The sequence below is a fragment of the Peromyscus maniculatus genome, chromosome X (assembly GCF_049852395.1).
Source record: "Peromyscus maniculatus bairdii isolate BWxNUB_F1_BW_parent chromosome X, HU_Pman_BW_mat_3.1, whole genome shotgun sequence".
NCBI lineage: Eukaryota > Metazoa > Chordata > Mammalia > Rodentia > Cricetidae > Peromyscus > Peromyscus maniculatus.
In genome coordinates, this window is record NC_134875.1 from 84,746,758 (window position 1) to 84,762,198 (window position 15,441).

Below are 15,441 nucleotides of genomic sequence, written 5' to 3' on the forward strand. Positions count from 1 at the left end.
GTTTTATTTTGTAAGAAAATTCACTTGATTTTGGAAATATCTTAAATTTCTGTCTTTCTTTCTAGAAAGCTTAATCTTCATGTTGTGTACTTCTGTTTGTTGCAAATATTTGTTTTGTTTTATTATTTTTAAAGGTTTGCTTATTTTATTTTATGTGTATGAGTATTTTGTGTGCATGTATGAAAGTACACTGTATGTGTGCCTGGTGCCTGTGGAGACCAGAAAAAGTGCTGGATCCACTGCAGCTGGAATTATGGACAACTGTAATCTACCATGTGGGTGCTGGGAACTGGGAACCTGGGTCCTCTGCAAGAATAAGTGTTCTTAACCTCTGTGCCATCTCTCCAGCCCTAGCTGTGTTTATTATTATACATTTATAGAAACCTAACAGAAAATCAGCCATATAGTAGGCATTTATTATGTACGTGTTAAAAATGATCATTTTGTGCCTTTGAAGTATTTATATTCATAATTCACTTTGTACCTTCTAATAAAATATGGAAAGATACACATTTATTTAAAAATCATAAAGTAGGCCAGGCAGTGGTGGTGCACATCTTTAATCCCAGCACTTGGGAGGCAGAGGCAGGCAGATCTCTGTGAGTTCAAGGCCAGCCTGGGCTATAGAGTGAGTTCCAGGAAAGGAGCCAAAGCTACACAGAGAAACAGAATGGAGGTTGGCCTGAGAATTTGCCCCAGAATAGTAAAGTGACGTGACACCTATGCTAAATTGTCTGTGTCTGAATAGAATCTCATCAGAAAAATGGTGGAGGTGAAGATGAGGAAGGTGGTACTGAGATGAGAAAGGAGAAAAGACAGTAAAATAGAGAGCTAGGGATATAGTTCAGTGGTAAATATCTTGTCCTGTGTACTCTTGTCTAGTGTATACAAGGCCCTGGCTTCCATCTCTTGTAAGGAATAAAAACCTATACCACCATTGCTATTTATAGTGTGTGTGTATTTGACTTGTTCTCCTTAGTCAGGTACTGTCAATGTATTTGTCATAAGGTAATGGTATGTAGATTTTATCATTATTCACCATCACCCCTTGGAGGATTTAAGTCAAGGCCATGCTATATTGGTCTCAGACAGTAGTAACATCCAGGCCCAGTTATTGCCTTCCAAGGTTGCTTGCCAGACACTAAACTATTTTCCAAAGTTGTTTTTTTTCTGTCAGAACTGGGGAATGAATCTAGGGAAGGATGCTACCATTAGGTTATAACACCCCCCCCAACCTATTCCCATTTACACATATCTTTTTTTTACTCATATCTTTTTAAAAATGATTTATTTTCATTTTATGTGCATTGGTGTTTTGCCTTCATGTGTGGCTGTGTGAGGGTGTCAGATCCCCTGGAACTGGAGTTATAACAGCTGTGAGCTGCTAAGTGGGTCCTGGGAATTGAACCTGGATCCTCTGGAAGAGCAGCCAGCATTCTTAACAGTTGAACCATCTCTCCAGCCCACCATTTACATATATCTTGAGTCTTCATTTTTTCCCTTGAGACAGTGCAAGCTTGATTTAGCTTTTTATTCAGTTAACTAGGTTCTACCTTATAGAAAGATAAACCCTAGAGGGGCATTTATAAACTTGGTCCCCTAATTCCCAGAATGAAACACAATAAAATGAACATTATTATTTATTATTTAAATGCATATTCTTTATCTAACATTTTTGCATGTACTATGTTATATATGTTCTATAAGACATGTATTTCCTACCAAGGAGCCCAGTTGGGAAACAAGGATAAGAACTTAAAAATAAGGCTGTCCTGGATCTTGCTTTGTAGACCAGGCTGTCCTTGAACTCACAGAGATCCGCCTGCCTCTGCCTCCTGAGTGCTGGGATTAAAGGCATGTGCCACCACTCTGTAGCTTAGTTTTAAAAGCTTGCCCGGTATGTGAGAGATCTTGGGTTCAATCCAGGGCAAGAAACATCAACAGGTTAAGCATAGTGTTGCAGGCCTATACTTCCATCGCTCATGAGGCACAGGCAGGTGAATTGCTATAAATTCTAAGCCAAACTGATCCATATCCTGAGTGCCAGGTCAGGTAGGGCTACACAGAGAGAGACCTTGCTCTTTTGCCCTCCCCCCAAAAAAACCTCAAACTAAACTAACGAAACCAAACCACGAGTGAATGATGCAGTTTAATAATTAATTGCTCAATTGTGTGGCAATATATGTAGGAATTCAAAGAAGAAAGAGCTGAGGGTGAAGTTTATGGTGGAGTGCTTGCTTAATACTCACGGAATTTTGAGTTTGACCTCATCACATTGCCAAAGATGTGCCAAAAAGGAGACTGCTGAATGTTTCCTGGATGTTGCTAATGGGACTAAAACAGGTTTGATTTACATAGTAGATGAAGGGAAGGGCTATAATTCAGGTTAAAGTGAACAGTATGACTCAAGCTACATAAATAGGCTGGGTATGGTGGTGCAAGCCTTTAATCTCAGCACTATGGAGGCAGAGTCAAGTGGATCTCTGAGTTCGAGGCCGACCTGGTCTACAGAGTGAGTTCCAGGACAGCCAGGGCTACACAGAGAGACCCTGTCTCGAAAATCCTACCCCAAAGATACATAAATAAGAATACACAAATTGTGTTTAGGTGGCAAGATAATCCTATTAAGAGATGGTAAGTTTTTTGTGAGGAGAGGTCTATTGAGATTATATTTGGAGGGTCAGGAAATGACAAACGATACCTATATAAGCATATAACATACAAGACAGAATCTATCATTGAAGGTGGGGAGTGTCTTAGCTGACTAAAGAAATGTTTCCTTTTGTCTAGATTGAAGAATTTGCAGTGAACCTGTGGAACTGGACAGTTACCAAGAGAATAGAATTGTCTGTGAATGAAAGCCAGACAGCTAAATGTAGGTATATGTTTTGAGACCCATTATGAAAAATAGTCTTACTAGACATGGGTAATATTCCTGAAGTTTGACTGTTCTGACCAATTCTTAGATAGGGATTATTTTGTTAAGTGACAGCCAAACAAATAGTTTGAAAGCACTGGTTTCTGTTTCCCAAGCTAATAGCTTCCAACTGTTTGTGAGTTTTCAGAGCTATCTCTTTGTTGATACAAGTTTTAAGGTACCACTGCAAGATAGTCTGGAGATGAACAATGACAATCAAAAGATGGGAAACTAAACACTAGGGGAATGTGAAAGAACATGGGTCACTGGAAAGATATGGTCAAAACCTTCCATAATCTAAAGGACTTTCAAATAGGAGTTTCCTCTCTCTGCTAATATTAGAATGAAATACATTGCCATGTGAGGGATTTAGATTTTTAAATTTTTGTTTATTTATGTGTATTGGTGTTTTCCCTGCATATATACCTGCATACCACATGCATGAGTTACAGATGGTTGTGAGCCACCATGTGGGTGCTGGATATTGAATTCAGGTCCTCTGGAAGAGCAATCAGTACTTCTAAATACTAAACCATCTCTCTAGCCTCCTGATTTTTTAAAAATTTAAAGAAGTATTCCCTCAGCATGCCAATAAACATAGTGGTAAATTACTAAGAAAAACTGTAGAAATCATTTCTACTTGTAAAAGCAAAAAATGAGAACAGTAAAACAAGCAAACGAACAGAAAACCCAAGTCAAACATCTTTTTGGGTGCTTCAGTGTTTGGTAAAGGGTTAGTTGCTTTACCTAAAACAATTAAGGCCTAATTTGCTGACAGTTACTGTTTTTGAACAAGGATAGTGCCAGTAAATTCATTCATGAAAGGTACTATCCAATGATAAAGGACACATTGGAGCAAGGACCTCTAACTGCTTGACTTTGTAAAGGCAAATTCCTTTTTTCCTCTATACAGCAAGCAGACTTTACTAAGTTTTTATGTTTGTGACTGTAAATATGAAACTATACAATTTCAGATAAGGTAGCTAGTAGTTGATATAATCAAAGATATTTTTTTTTCATGGGTTTACCCCTCCATTATTATATTTAGAGACTAGTTCTCTCCCTTTAAGATAAGTACTGGTATTATTGCTTTCAGGTGCCTTAACTCCTATAGTTCTGAGGAAAGAAGAACAAGAATTTATCAGAGAAACACTACACAAGTGAAGTCTATGATATTAAATGCTTAAATATGATATTTAAATTCTTAAATCTGAGGGATATAGTTTAGCTAGAGTTTTCCTGCCTTGCCCACAGTCAGTACAAATCTCTGTCACCAGCAGTCCCACAGCCGCTCAGACCCAACCAAGTAAACACAGAGACTTATATTGCTTACAAACTGTATGGCCGTGGCAGGCTTCTTGCTAACTGTTCTTACAGCTTAAATTAATCCATTTCCATAAATCTATACCTTGCCATGTGGCTCGTGGCTTACTGGCATCTTCACATGCTGCTTGTCATGGCGGCGGCTGGCAGTGACTCCCTTTCCATTCCTGTTCCCTTAATTCTCCTCTCTGTTTGTCCCGTCTATACTTCCTGCCTGGCCACTGGCCAATCAGTGTTTTATTTTTTGACCAATCAGAGCAACAGATTTGACATACAGACCATCCCACAGCACTTCCCCTTTTCTTTTTTTAAAAAGGAAGGTTTTAACTTTTACACATCTCCAAAGCCAGCTTGGTATATTTAGGAATTTGGGCGTAGCTTCTCTTACTACTTCCTGCTGGAGGGGGGGGGGTGCTGTATCTTATGGGGACACAAAGAAAATTTTAAGATCATGGAGTAGTCTGTGAGGGTGTATCGTCTGAGCCAGTTGCCTTGAAACCGCTCTGGATGTTAGATTATCTGGGCCATAGTGTCATCGGAGACCTTTCAGGGGGTCTTGGCTGGTACCTGATGTATCTTAATCTGGAACAAATCCATAGCCTCTGGCTTTCTGTGGAAACAAAAGCAGAGCCTCTTTTCCAAAGCAACATATCCTTACATCCAAATTTTGAAGTCCAGGTACCTTTAAAATATCAGAGCAACAGATTTGACATACAGACCATCCCACAGCAATATAGTAGATGAAGTGGGTCTTCAGCTCAAGGACTTCTCCCAACATACTGAATTTATCAGGTCTTATTTTTTGTTATTTTTTAGTTACTTTAAGACAGGGGCTTGTTATGTAGCTCAGGCTGGCCTCAGACTTGTCTATCTTATGCTGGCATTGAACTTGCAATCCTCCAGCCTCAGCCTCCCAAGTACTGTTAATTATAGGTATGCCTTACCACATCTTGCTTATATATATATATATATATATATATATATATATATATATATATATACTCTTAATCTGGTACTTTGACATAGTAAAGAATTAGCTATGTTGCAGGAAGATTTAAAAGATTTGTTCTAAAACTGCGTTGATTAAAAGATACTTTGTCTTCTTATAAACAAATTCAGTGTGCTTGGATTATGTTACATGATGGAAAAAAGTCACCAAGATTTTTACAGTTTTTTTTTAATAATTTGGAAGAATTACGGAATAATGAACAGAAATGGGAAAACCTAAAATAGAGGATAGACTTGTAAATTTTATTTGTGTGCATGTGATATTGGGAATTGAAGACCTCATGCATACTATGTGAGCACTTTTGTCACTGAACTATATAGCACCCTTAAACTGTTTTTATAAACTGTGGTAATAGTAGACTGGAGATATGACACACACATTGAGGCTGAGCCTGTAGTTTTGCCAATTATTCCCATGAAGGTGGTAGTTGGAAGCTGTAAGAGTAGTTGAGTTCTCTGAAGGAGAAAATAGTGATTCTCAAGGAAGCTAATTTTTGGGAGTTCAATTTTAATAAAGTTGTAAGGTTGAGAAACATTGTTCTTTAGTAATGGAAAGAAAACAGAGGCAGATAGATTATTCATTTTAAGAAGTTTGGGGGCTGGAGAGATGGGTCAGTGGTTAAGAGCACTGGCTGCTCTTCCAGAGTACCTGGGTTTGATTTTCAGCACCCATGTGGTGGCTCACAACCATCTGTAACTTCAGTTCCAGGATACCTGACACCTTCTTTGTTGGCCTCCTTGAACACCAGGCATGCATGTGGTACACAGACATACATTCAGACAAAACATTCAAACATATAAAATAAAAATTAAAAGGTCATTTATCAAAGCCAGGTGTGGTGGATGCATGCCTTTAATTCTATCTAGCACATAAAAAGCAGAGGCAGGCAGATCTTTGTGATTTGAGGCCAGCCTGGTCTACACAGTGAGTTCCAGGCCAGTTGGAACTACATAGTTGAGATCTTGTCTCATAAAAAGAAGGGGTTGGAGAGATGGCTCAGTTCTTAAGAGCACTTGCTGCTTTTCCAGAGGACTCAGGTTCAATTCCTAGCACCCACATGGCCATTCTCAACCATCTATTACTTCAATTCCAGGAGATCTGACACTCTCTTCTTGTTCTTGGGGACCAGGCATATATGTTGTGCACAGACATACATGCAGAGAAATACTTAAGTACATAAAAATTATAAATTTTTTTAGAAAGTTTGTCACTGAAAGGAAGAGGAGAAATAGGATACAGGTTTGAAACACAGTAAAGTTATTTGCTTTTTTGTGGTAGGGATGAGGTGAGTTGAGTATGTTTGAAGGTAGAAGGAAAGAAAATTTGGAGATGATATTGAAGATAACTTTAAGAGGAGGAGTAATTGAACCATCAGTGTTCTTGAAAATAACTAAAGAACTAATAAACCAACAAAAAGGAAACATTTTCAAACCATTTTAAAACTGGAAATTCAAATCACTGTAAATATACAATTAGAAATTATTTACCAAAAATATTTGTCAGAAAAATAACTTTAAGAGATTTCATAATAAGCAATAAAAATCTGACCACTTCAATTATCCTATAATTTTAGCTGGGATTTTTTTTACAGTAGAATGTTTATTAGAAATGGTACCAGCATGGATAGAATGATTATTGAGATATAGCATAAAATTGACTGGGTATGTAGTTCAGCTGAAAGAGTACTTGTCAAGAATATATGAAGTCCTGGGTTCAATCTCCAGCACTGCATAAATCAGACAGTTGTGCATGCCTGTAATCTGAGGTGAGGACTCAGGATATCAGAAGTTCAAGGTCACCCTTGGTTTCATAGTCAGTTTGAGGCTGTCCTGGGCTATATGAGACTGTTTCAAAAGAAAAAGGCAACTAGTTCAGTGATATATAAACTCATTAAAAAAAACTTACGTATGTTTTATGATAAGACCCAGTACAGATAATGAACAAGTTACATTTATGCAGACTTTCTATTTTCAGTGACAGTGAACTATATAATAAAGACACCTGTATTTTATGAATTATACTTTAAGAACTTTTATGTTATCTAAGAAAATATATAGTTTCAGATTTTAGAAGAAAATGTAAAACTACCCTGATATCCAGAAATTTGTCAGATGATGAATAGCTATAGGTTGCAACTCTACTGAGAATTATTTTGTTAGCATGATTCATGAGCATCATGTGGATTCAGATATCCTCAGTGAGTATTTAGGATTTAACTCCTATAGAAATTAAGATGTTAGAATTATAAATATTATATATATTTGACTGGAATTAGTAACCAAGCAATTAATTTGATAAATTTCAGGTTATTTGCTTTTGAAAATCGATTATTTAAATAGGCTTTAAAAATTCTTATTTTGGGCTCAGGAGTGTAGCTATGTGCTATAATACTCACTGTGTGAGTTTTTAAACATTGGCATTGGAAAAACACATAAACCCCCCACATATTTACTTACTATGTGAATGTGTGAGCCTCAGTATTGGAAAAAGGAAAACAGAATATAAAGTAAAATGCTGGATGTAACACAAAATGGACTCCATATGTTTTTGTGTACTTTTTATTTTGTTTTGGTATTTTTTGTCTTAATAGGTTTTTATTTGTTTTGATTTTCATTTGTTTGAGAGAGAGCATGAAGTTGGGTGGGTAGGGAGGTGGGAAGGATCTGGGAACAATTAGGGAAGGGAAAGAATATAATCAAAATATATTGTTTGAAAAAAAATTTAAAAGAAAAAAGAATTCTGTATGTGGTGGCCCATGTCTATGATCCCATCTCTTGAGAGTTGAAGGCTGGAGGTTCAGGAGTTCAAAGCTAGCCTCAGCTGCATAGTGAATTTGAGGCCAGCCTGGGCTATATGAGACCCTCTCTCAAACAACACCAAAACCCAGACTAAATAAAACTAATAACAAAATTATGCAAAAAACAATAAAAAAGTTCTTTTTTTAAATAATAAAACTGGCTTCACTTTAATCATTGCTACTTTGTGTGTGTGTGTGTGTGTGTGTGTGTGTGTGTGTTTGTGTGTGTGTGTGTATAAAGAGATTGAATGCTTTGTGTTTAATGGATATCTAATTACTATTTTGCAGTGTGTCATATTGCTTGTAAGCTGGTATGTATGTATGGAATCTCAGTTTCTTCAGAAGAAGCTATTCAAAGACAGACTTTGGTAAGTCCTGATTAATTGAAGAAATGAAATAAAATAAAATGACACAGTGGTTACTTCTATGATAATAATTAAAGTTAGTATATAACTGGAAGAACTCTTTAGTGTTATTCATGGGCCTTTTATTGGTAGTATACCTAGTAGAGTTGTTCTCAGAAGTACTGTAGTTAATAGAATGCCTCAATGAAAAAAATACTGAAATTACAATTCTATATTTATTAATCCTTTTATACATTTATCACCTCTAACTTGATAGAGTAACTGTTTTCTACATAAGAGGATGATGGTATTTGACCTTAAAAGATTTTTTTTTCTAGGCCAGGTATGGTAGCACATACAATTGCAGTACTTAGGAAGCTAAGGCAGGAGGATCTCAAGTTTGAAGTCAGCTGGGCTTTAGAGATTTTTCACATCAGACTGGGCTATATAATGAGACCCTGTCTCAAAAAGCAGGAAACAGGGTTTTCTCATGAAAACTTTAAACTGTTCATCAGTGAAAGGAGTTCTGGATTGATTGGTTGCTTTTGGTTACAGGATTTTGTAGCCTAGTATTTTAGCTGGCTTTCTAATTGCAGTGACAGAGTACTATGATATAAGCAACAGTGAGGAGGAAGGGTATGTTTTAGCTCCTGGTTTCAGAGGTATCAGTCTCTCATGGTAGAGTGCATGTGGTAAAGCAGAACGTCTCACATCATGTTAACCAGAAAGCAAAGAAAAGGCAGGAAGGAAGCTAGGCAGAGTGGCACATGCCTGGAATCTCAGCATTTGGGGGCTGAGGCAGGAGGATTGATGAAAAGTTAGAGGCCATTTTAAACTATACAGTGACTACCAGGCTGACTGGGGAGTGCTATGTATCAAGACCATGTCCAAAGATTTTAACCCTCAAAATGGAAGTGATCAGAGACAAGGTGGCCTTAAGGACCTGTTCTCAGTGCCTGACTTCTTCCAGCCATGTCTGACTCACTGAAGTTTCCAGTACTTCTACCAGCTGAAGACTAAGTCTCAAGACATGAGCCTATGGAGGATATTTCATATTCAAACCATAGCCCTCAGGCTGACTTGGAACTCATGATCCTCTTGCCTCAGCCTCCTGAGGTGCTGAGATTAAAGATGTGAATCATCATGCTTGGCTTGCTTGCTTCTTTATTATTTATTTAACGAATTTATATGTTTGGGTGTTTTGCCTGAACCATTTGTGTAACTAGTGCCCTGGGAGGCCAGAAGAGGGCATCAGGTCCCCTGGAACTGGAGTTACAGATGGTTATGAATCACTTTGTGCATACTTGGAATCAAACCTGGGTCCTCTGGAAGAGCAGCAAGTGCTCTTAACCACTGAGCATCTCTTTGGTCCCACTATTTTTTTTTTTTTTTTTTTTTTTGCGACAGGGTCTCACTATGTAGCCCTGGCTGAATTGGAATTTGTTATGTAGACCAAGCTGGCCTTGAACTCAGAGAGATACTTCTGCCTTTACCTCTACCTCTCTGGTACTGCCATTAAAGGTGGGTGTCACTTACTTATTTACTTACTTTTGAGGCAAGAGTCTCACTCTATTACTCAGGCTAATTTCAAACTCCTTGTCTCAAGCAATCATCTTGTGTCTGTCTCCTAAGTAGCTGGGACTATAGGCTTATATACCCAGCAAGAATAGATAACATGTGAAATGTGAAGACCTGGGTTTGCATTCTAGCCCTGAGACTTACTAGCTATGTTACTTTGTAAGATTAGTTTTCTCATTTGTAAAATGAGGATAAGAATACTTATTGTAAGTGCTATAGGGCTAAATTACAGTTTTATGAGGGGTGCTTTGTGAACTACAAATAGGTAAATATGCTAATAGTATATAAATAAACATATGTGATGGGATAAAACTGTTGATTGTGGGGGTTTACTTTTTGTGTTTCCCTTCTTTCAAAGGTTGCAGTCACTTGTGTTTTGTGCAGCTTTTATAAAATGCTATTTTCAGTGGGAAGACTGATTTGACTTAAACTATTCAGTCATGGCTGGAACAGAAAGTCCTTTTTGATTATTATTATTATTTAAAAACAGTACAGGAGCTGGGCATAGTAGTGCACATCTGTAGGGGTTCGAATCCAGTTTCTTAGCTATGTGAGGCAAGCACTGTGCTATATCCAAGCCCTAAAACCATAAAGATCAAACATGCAGAAAAATCAGTTAAGATGATACCCCAATTTCGCCTGATTATTTATCACTAAATAGAATAATCAATTTATGGCCACTCTTCTTTTTTCTTTTTAGAACTTTTATTCAATTTTCAGTTATTATTATATGTACTAAGTAATGGGTCTCATTATATCAATTTGATACACATATATAATTGTGCTTTGCTTATATTAACCTGCCTATTATACTCTCTTGACCTCTTTCCGCCTTCCCTTTATTTCTCTTCCTCCCCCAAAGGATCTCCTTTATACTGTCATGGTGCGTGTGTGCGTGCATGTGTGTGTGTGTGTGTGTGTGTGTGTGTGTGTGTGTGTGTGTGTGTGTGTTTGTAGAGATAGATAGCGATATATTGATTGTAAATATGAAAGAAACCATGTGATATTTGTCTTTCTGAATGTGGTTTATTTCCCTTAACATGATGATTTATAGTACTACCTATTTTTCTGCAAATTACATGATTTTGTTCTTTATAGTTGAATAAAAGTCCATCATTTATATATGCCTCATGTATATGTGCAGATATTTCTGTGGTATGCTGACTTAGATTCCTAGGGGTATTGGCCTTTGAGTGGTATAGCTGAGTCTATTGGTAGTTCTAGTATTGGCCTTTGAGGGGTATAGCTTAGTCTATTGGTAGTTCTAGTTTTAGTTGTTTGTTTTTTTTTTTTAGAAACCTCCATTTATTACACTAATCTACACCTTCCTTTAGCAGTGTACAGTAGTTCTTCCCATACTTCCCTCTGCATCTCCTTAGCATTTGTTGTTATTTGTTCTCTTGATGGTAGTTAGTCTGACGGGGGTGAGATACAATATCAATGTGATTTTGATTTTGAGTTTCATGATGTATAATGATGCTGAACATTTTTCATATGTTCATTGGACAGTAGTATTTCTTTGAGAATTTTCTGTTGGACTGGAGAGATGACTCAGCTGTTAAAGATTAGGCTCACAACCAAAATATAAGAGAATTTTCTGTTCAGTTTGTTTGTCCATTTATTGACTGGATGATTTCCTTGCTACTTGCTATGTATGTATGTATGTATGTATGTATGTATGACAAGGCCTTACAGTGTAGTCTGTGCTGGTCTGGAACTACTGATATCTATTAGGCTGGAATTTTTGAGAACTTCATACATGACCATCTGAAATATTAAAAATATTTTCTCAGAAGACATGTTTTCAAGGCATTGTTCTAGTTTCATTTTTGTTGCTGTGATGAATATCCAGACAAAAAGCAATGTAGAGGAGAAAGGGTTTCTTTGGTTTACAATTTCAGGTCACAGTCCATTGGTGAAGGGAAGGCAAGGCAGGAACTCAAGCAGTCATATCATATCTACAGTCAAGATGAAGAGAATATACATATCCTTGCTTGCTTGCTCCCATCTAGCATTCTCCTGCTTTATGAAGTACAGGATCCCCTAGCGAGGGGATGGCAGTACCCAAAATGGGCTGTGTCTTCCTATATCAGATAACAATCCAGAGACTCTCCCAACAATATATCTATAGGCCAATCTGATCTTGATAATTTGACATTAAGACTCTTTTTCCAGGTGATCTTAGGTTGTGTCAAGTTGACACTAAAACTAATCAGCACAAACATTAATTTTTTGTTGTTGCTGTTTTTTTGTTTTTTGTTTCTTGAAACAGGGTTTCTCTGTGTAGTTTTGATGCCTGTCCTGGAACTCACTCTGTAGACCAGGCTGGCCTTGAACTCACAGAGATCTGCTTGGCTCTGCCTCCTGAGTGCTGGGATTGAAGGCGTGCGCCACTGCCACCCGGCAATTGCTACTTTTCTTAAGACCACTTCTCTTAAGTTGAAATTCAAAGCAGAGAACAGAACTTGAGTTAAGTGCTGACTGCTGTTTTTTTCCTGTCTATTGTGTTTCAATATACAGGATAATTTTTTTCTAACATCCTTCAGTCAATTTGGGAGAGGTGTGAAGTTTTAAAATAATTTCCTAACTTCTGTTTTCTAGATGAATATGAAAACGGGAAAAGAATGGTTGGATACTGGAAATGCTCCGATTGCTGATGAATTTTTTCAAGCTGCCATGGCTGTAAGTTACCATTGATTTTCAGCTGTGGCAGTTATTAGTAACATCTGTGGTAAATCTCATACTTGTATTGTCTTATTTTCCAGGGTCTGGAGAAATTATATGTCAAGTTAATACAGAGCTGCTACACTGAGGCCAACTTGACCATGCATAAGATCACTGTGGAGAAGGGTGTCTTCCATGTGCTTTCTTTTCAAGCTGAGTCAGTAGGTATCATAAACAGTGTGGCCTTACAACAGGACATTTTGTAAATGTAAATGTGAAAGTGATAAGATGTGTCCTTGGCTTTCTATGGGATATTATAGTATGATAGTTGATATTACCAGTGGTGACTGTTATATGTGTAGGGTGAATGAGGGTGAAAAGAAAGATAATAGCTAAGCATAATTTTCAACCAATTCATTTAACACCTGCTATTTATTTATGGCAATAACTTTTACTTGAATACTGTCTCTGAGAGTCTTGTTTTAAATTATTTTTTTTTCATGTGTGTGTGGATGTGTTATGATGCATGCATGTGAGTGTGTGGGGAGGGTGTGCCTTTGTGTGCACATGCAGAAAGGCTGGAGCAAGACATCGAGTGTCTTCCTCTATCATCTTTGCCTTAGTCCCTTGAAATAGGGTGTCTTACTGGGCCAGAAGCTTGCTGTTGGAGCTAGGCTGGGTGACCTAGTATGTGCTGGGGATTTGAACTCAGGTGTTATGCTTGGAGAGCAAATGCTCTTACACATTGAGATATCTATCCAGCCTTGAGATTCTCTTACATTTATAGTGTGCTTTAAATAGTTGGCCTCAAAGGTGCCTTCTCATTTATAATTGTTCTGTGTTCTTCATTGATACTTTAAAAAGTCTGCTAGTATTATATAAATATTAAAATTTCAAAATTGTACTTTATTATTTGTTGCTTTATTACTTTCCCTGTTTTGTCATTATAGGGTTAGGTGTGCATCTTTAGTTGGCAAAATATAAACTGTGATGAGTTTGCCTACAGTAATTCTAGAAATGAAAGAGACCTTAAAATATAATATTATTATTTTAACATCTTTATTGACAATTTCTACACCATAAAATGCATCTATTTATAATGTGTCAGTGATTTTAATATATTTATAGAATCATATAGTACTCATCACAGTCCAAATTTAGTACATTTTTTACTCCATGATGAAACATCTTACCCATTAGCAGTCAAGCTCCATTTTTCCTGGTACCAGTCTTTAGAACCATGAGTTAACTTTCTGTGTGTAAATTTGCCTATTTTGGACATTTCATGCAAGTAGAGACATACAAGAAGTGGTCTTTGTGATTAACATCTTTATTTAGCATTATTGTTTAAGGCTCAATCATGTTGCATCATGCTTCACTTTGCAGATATGCTCTTTTTATTTATCCACTCATCCGTTGATAGACATTTGAGTCATTTCCAATATTTGGTTATTATGCATTATTTTACTGTTACCATTCATGTGCAGAGTTTTATATTGACATTTTTTTTTATTTCTCTTGGATATAAACCTAGAAGTAGAATTGCTGGGTAGCATTGTAAGTGTAACTGTTTTAGAGTTAGCAACTTTTCTGAGAAAGTGCCAGATTATCTTCCACAGTGGCTATGCCATTTTACATTTCTGTCAGGAGTGCATGGGAGCTTCATCTTCTCCATATCTAAAAGTTTGATGGTTTCAGTTAATTATATTTAAACCCATGATCCTTTTTAAATTTATTTCTAGGTATGAAGTGAGACAGATATCTAACTCCATTCTTACTTGTGCACATGGCTATCCAACTATCTCAAATGCCACTTGTTGAGAAACTGTATTTCCTTGTTAAGTAATCTTGGTAACTTTGTCAAAAATAAATTGATCACAAATATGAGGGCTTATTTTTGGTCTGTATTCTATGTTGGTTGGATGTATCTGTCTTTGTGCTAGCACCAGACTGTCCTGATTATTGTAATTGTATAGTAAGTTTTGAAATTGTGAGTTACCCAGTTTTTCAATATTGTTTTGAGTATTCTGGGTCCGTTGCATTTCCATATGAATTTTAGGATTAAATTGTCACTTTGCACAAAGAAACCAACTATAATTACAATAGGAATAGAGTTGGATCCATAGACCATGTTGAGGAGTATTGCTATCTTCATAATATAAAGTGTCCTTATATACAAACATTTATATATATTTTCTTTGTTTTTTGAGGAAGTATCTCACTATGTATGTATGTAGCCCTGTTTAGCCTGAAACTCAATATATAGACCAGTCTAGCCTTGAACTCACAGAGGTCTGCCTCTGTCTCTTGAGTGCTGAGAATAAAGGTGTATACCACCATGTCTGGCTCTCCTTTTTTTATACTTTCTGTTAAAAATTTAAATTGACACAAAATTTATGGGATGTATGTTATATATATTATATATATTGTGCATTGCTCAAATCAGGGTATGTTTTATTTTGTAATGATGAAACTGAATTTCATAGAGGAGACATTATTTACCTGAAGATCCAAGACCAGAATCAAGATGTTCTTTAACTTTTTTTCAGAATTTCATACATGAGTACTGTATTTAAACCATTTCCACTCTTCCTTCTGCCCCTCTAACTCTTCCTATGTCTCCTCTCCCTCAAACTATTGACTTTTTCTTCAATTATTGTTTTACACACACACACACACACACACACACACACACACACACACACACACACACACTGCTGAGTCCATGTAGTGTTGTTCATATGTATGTGTTTAGAGGGCTGACTGCTTGGGATTGGATAACCTATCAGGGAGCTCATCTCTGGAGAAG

General features: G+C 36.8%; 1 protein-coding gene across 2 annotated transcripts in view; it reads left to right on the forward strand.

Annotated features, from left to right (window-relative positions):
- The window catches only part of Tex11 (testis expressed 11), a 289,769-nt gene that overhangs the window by 17,139 nt on the left and 257,189 nt on the right, over positions 1-15,441 (forward strand). For both annotated transcript variants that reach the window (XM_076561730.1, XM_076561732.1), the window contains exons 3-6: positions 2,791-2,875; positions 8,335-8,414; positions 12,570-12,650; positions 12,734-12,853. In XM_076561730.1, the coding sequence (XP_076417845.1) occupies positions 2,791-2,875; positions 8,335-8,414; positions 12,570-12,650; positions 12,734-12,853 (366 nt within the window). The remainder of the gene's footprint in view (positions 1-2,790; positions 2,876-8,334; positions 8,415-12,569; positions 12,651-12,733; positions 12,854-15,441) is intronic.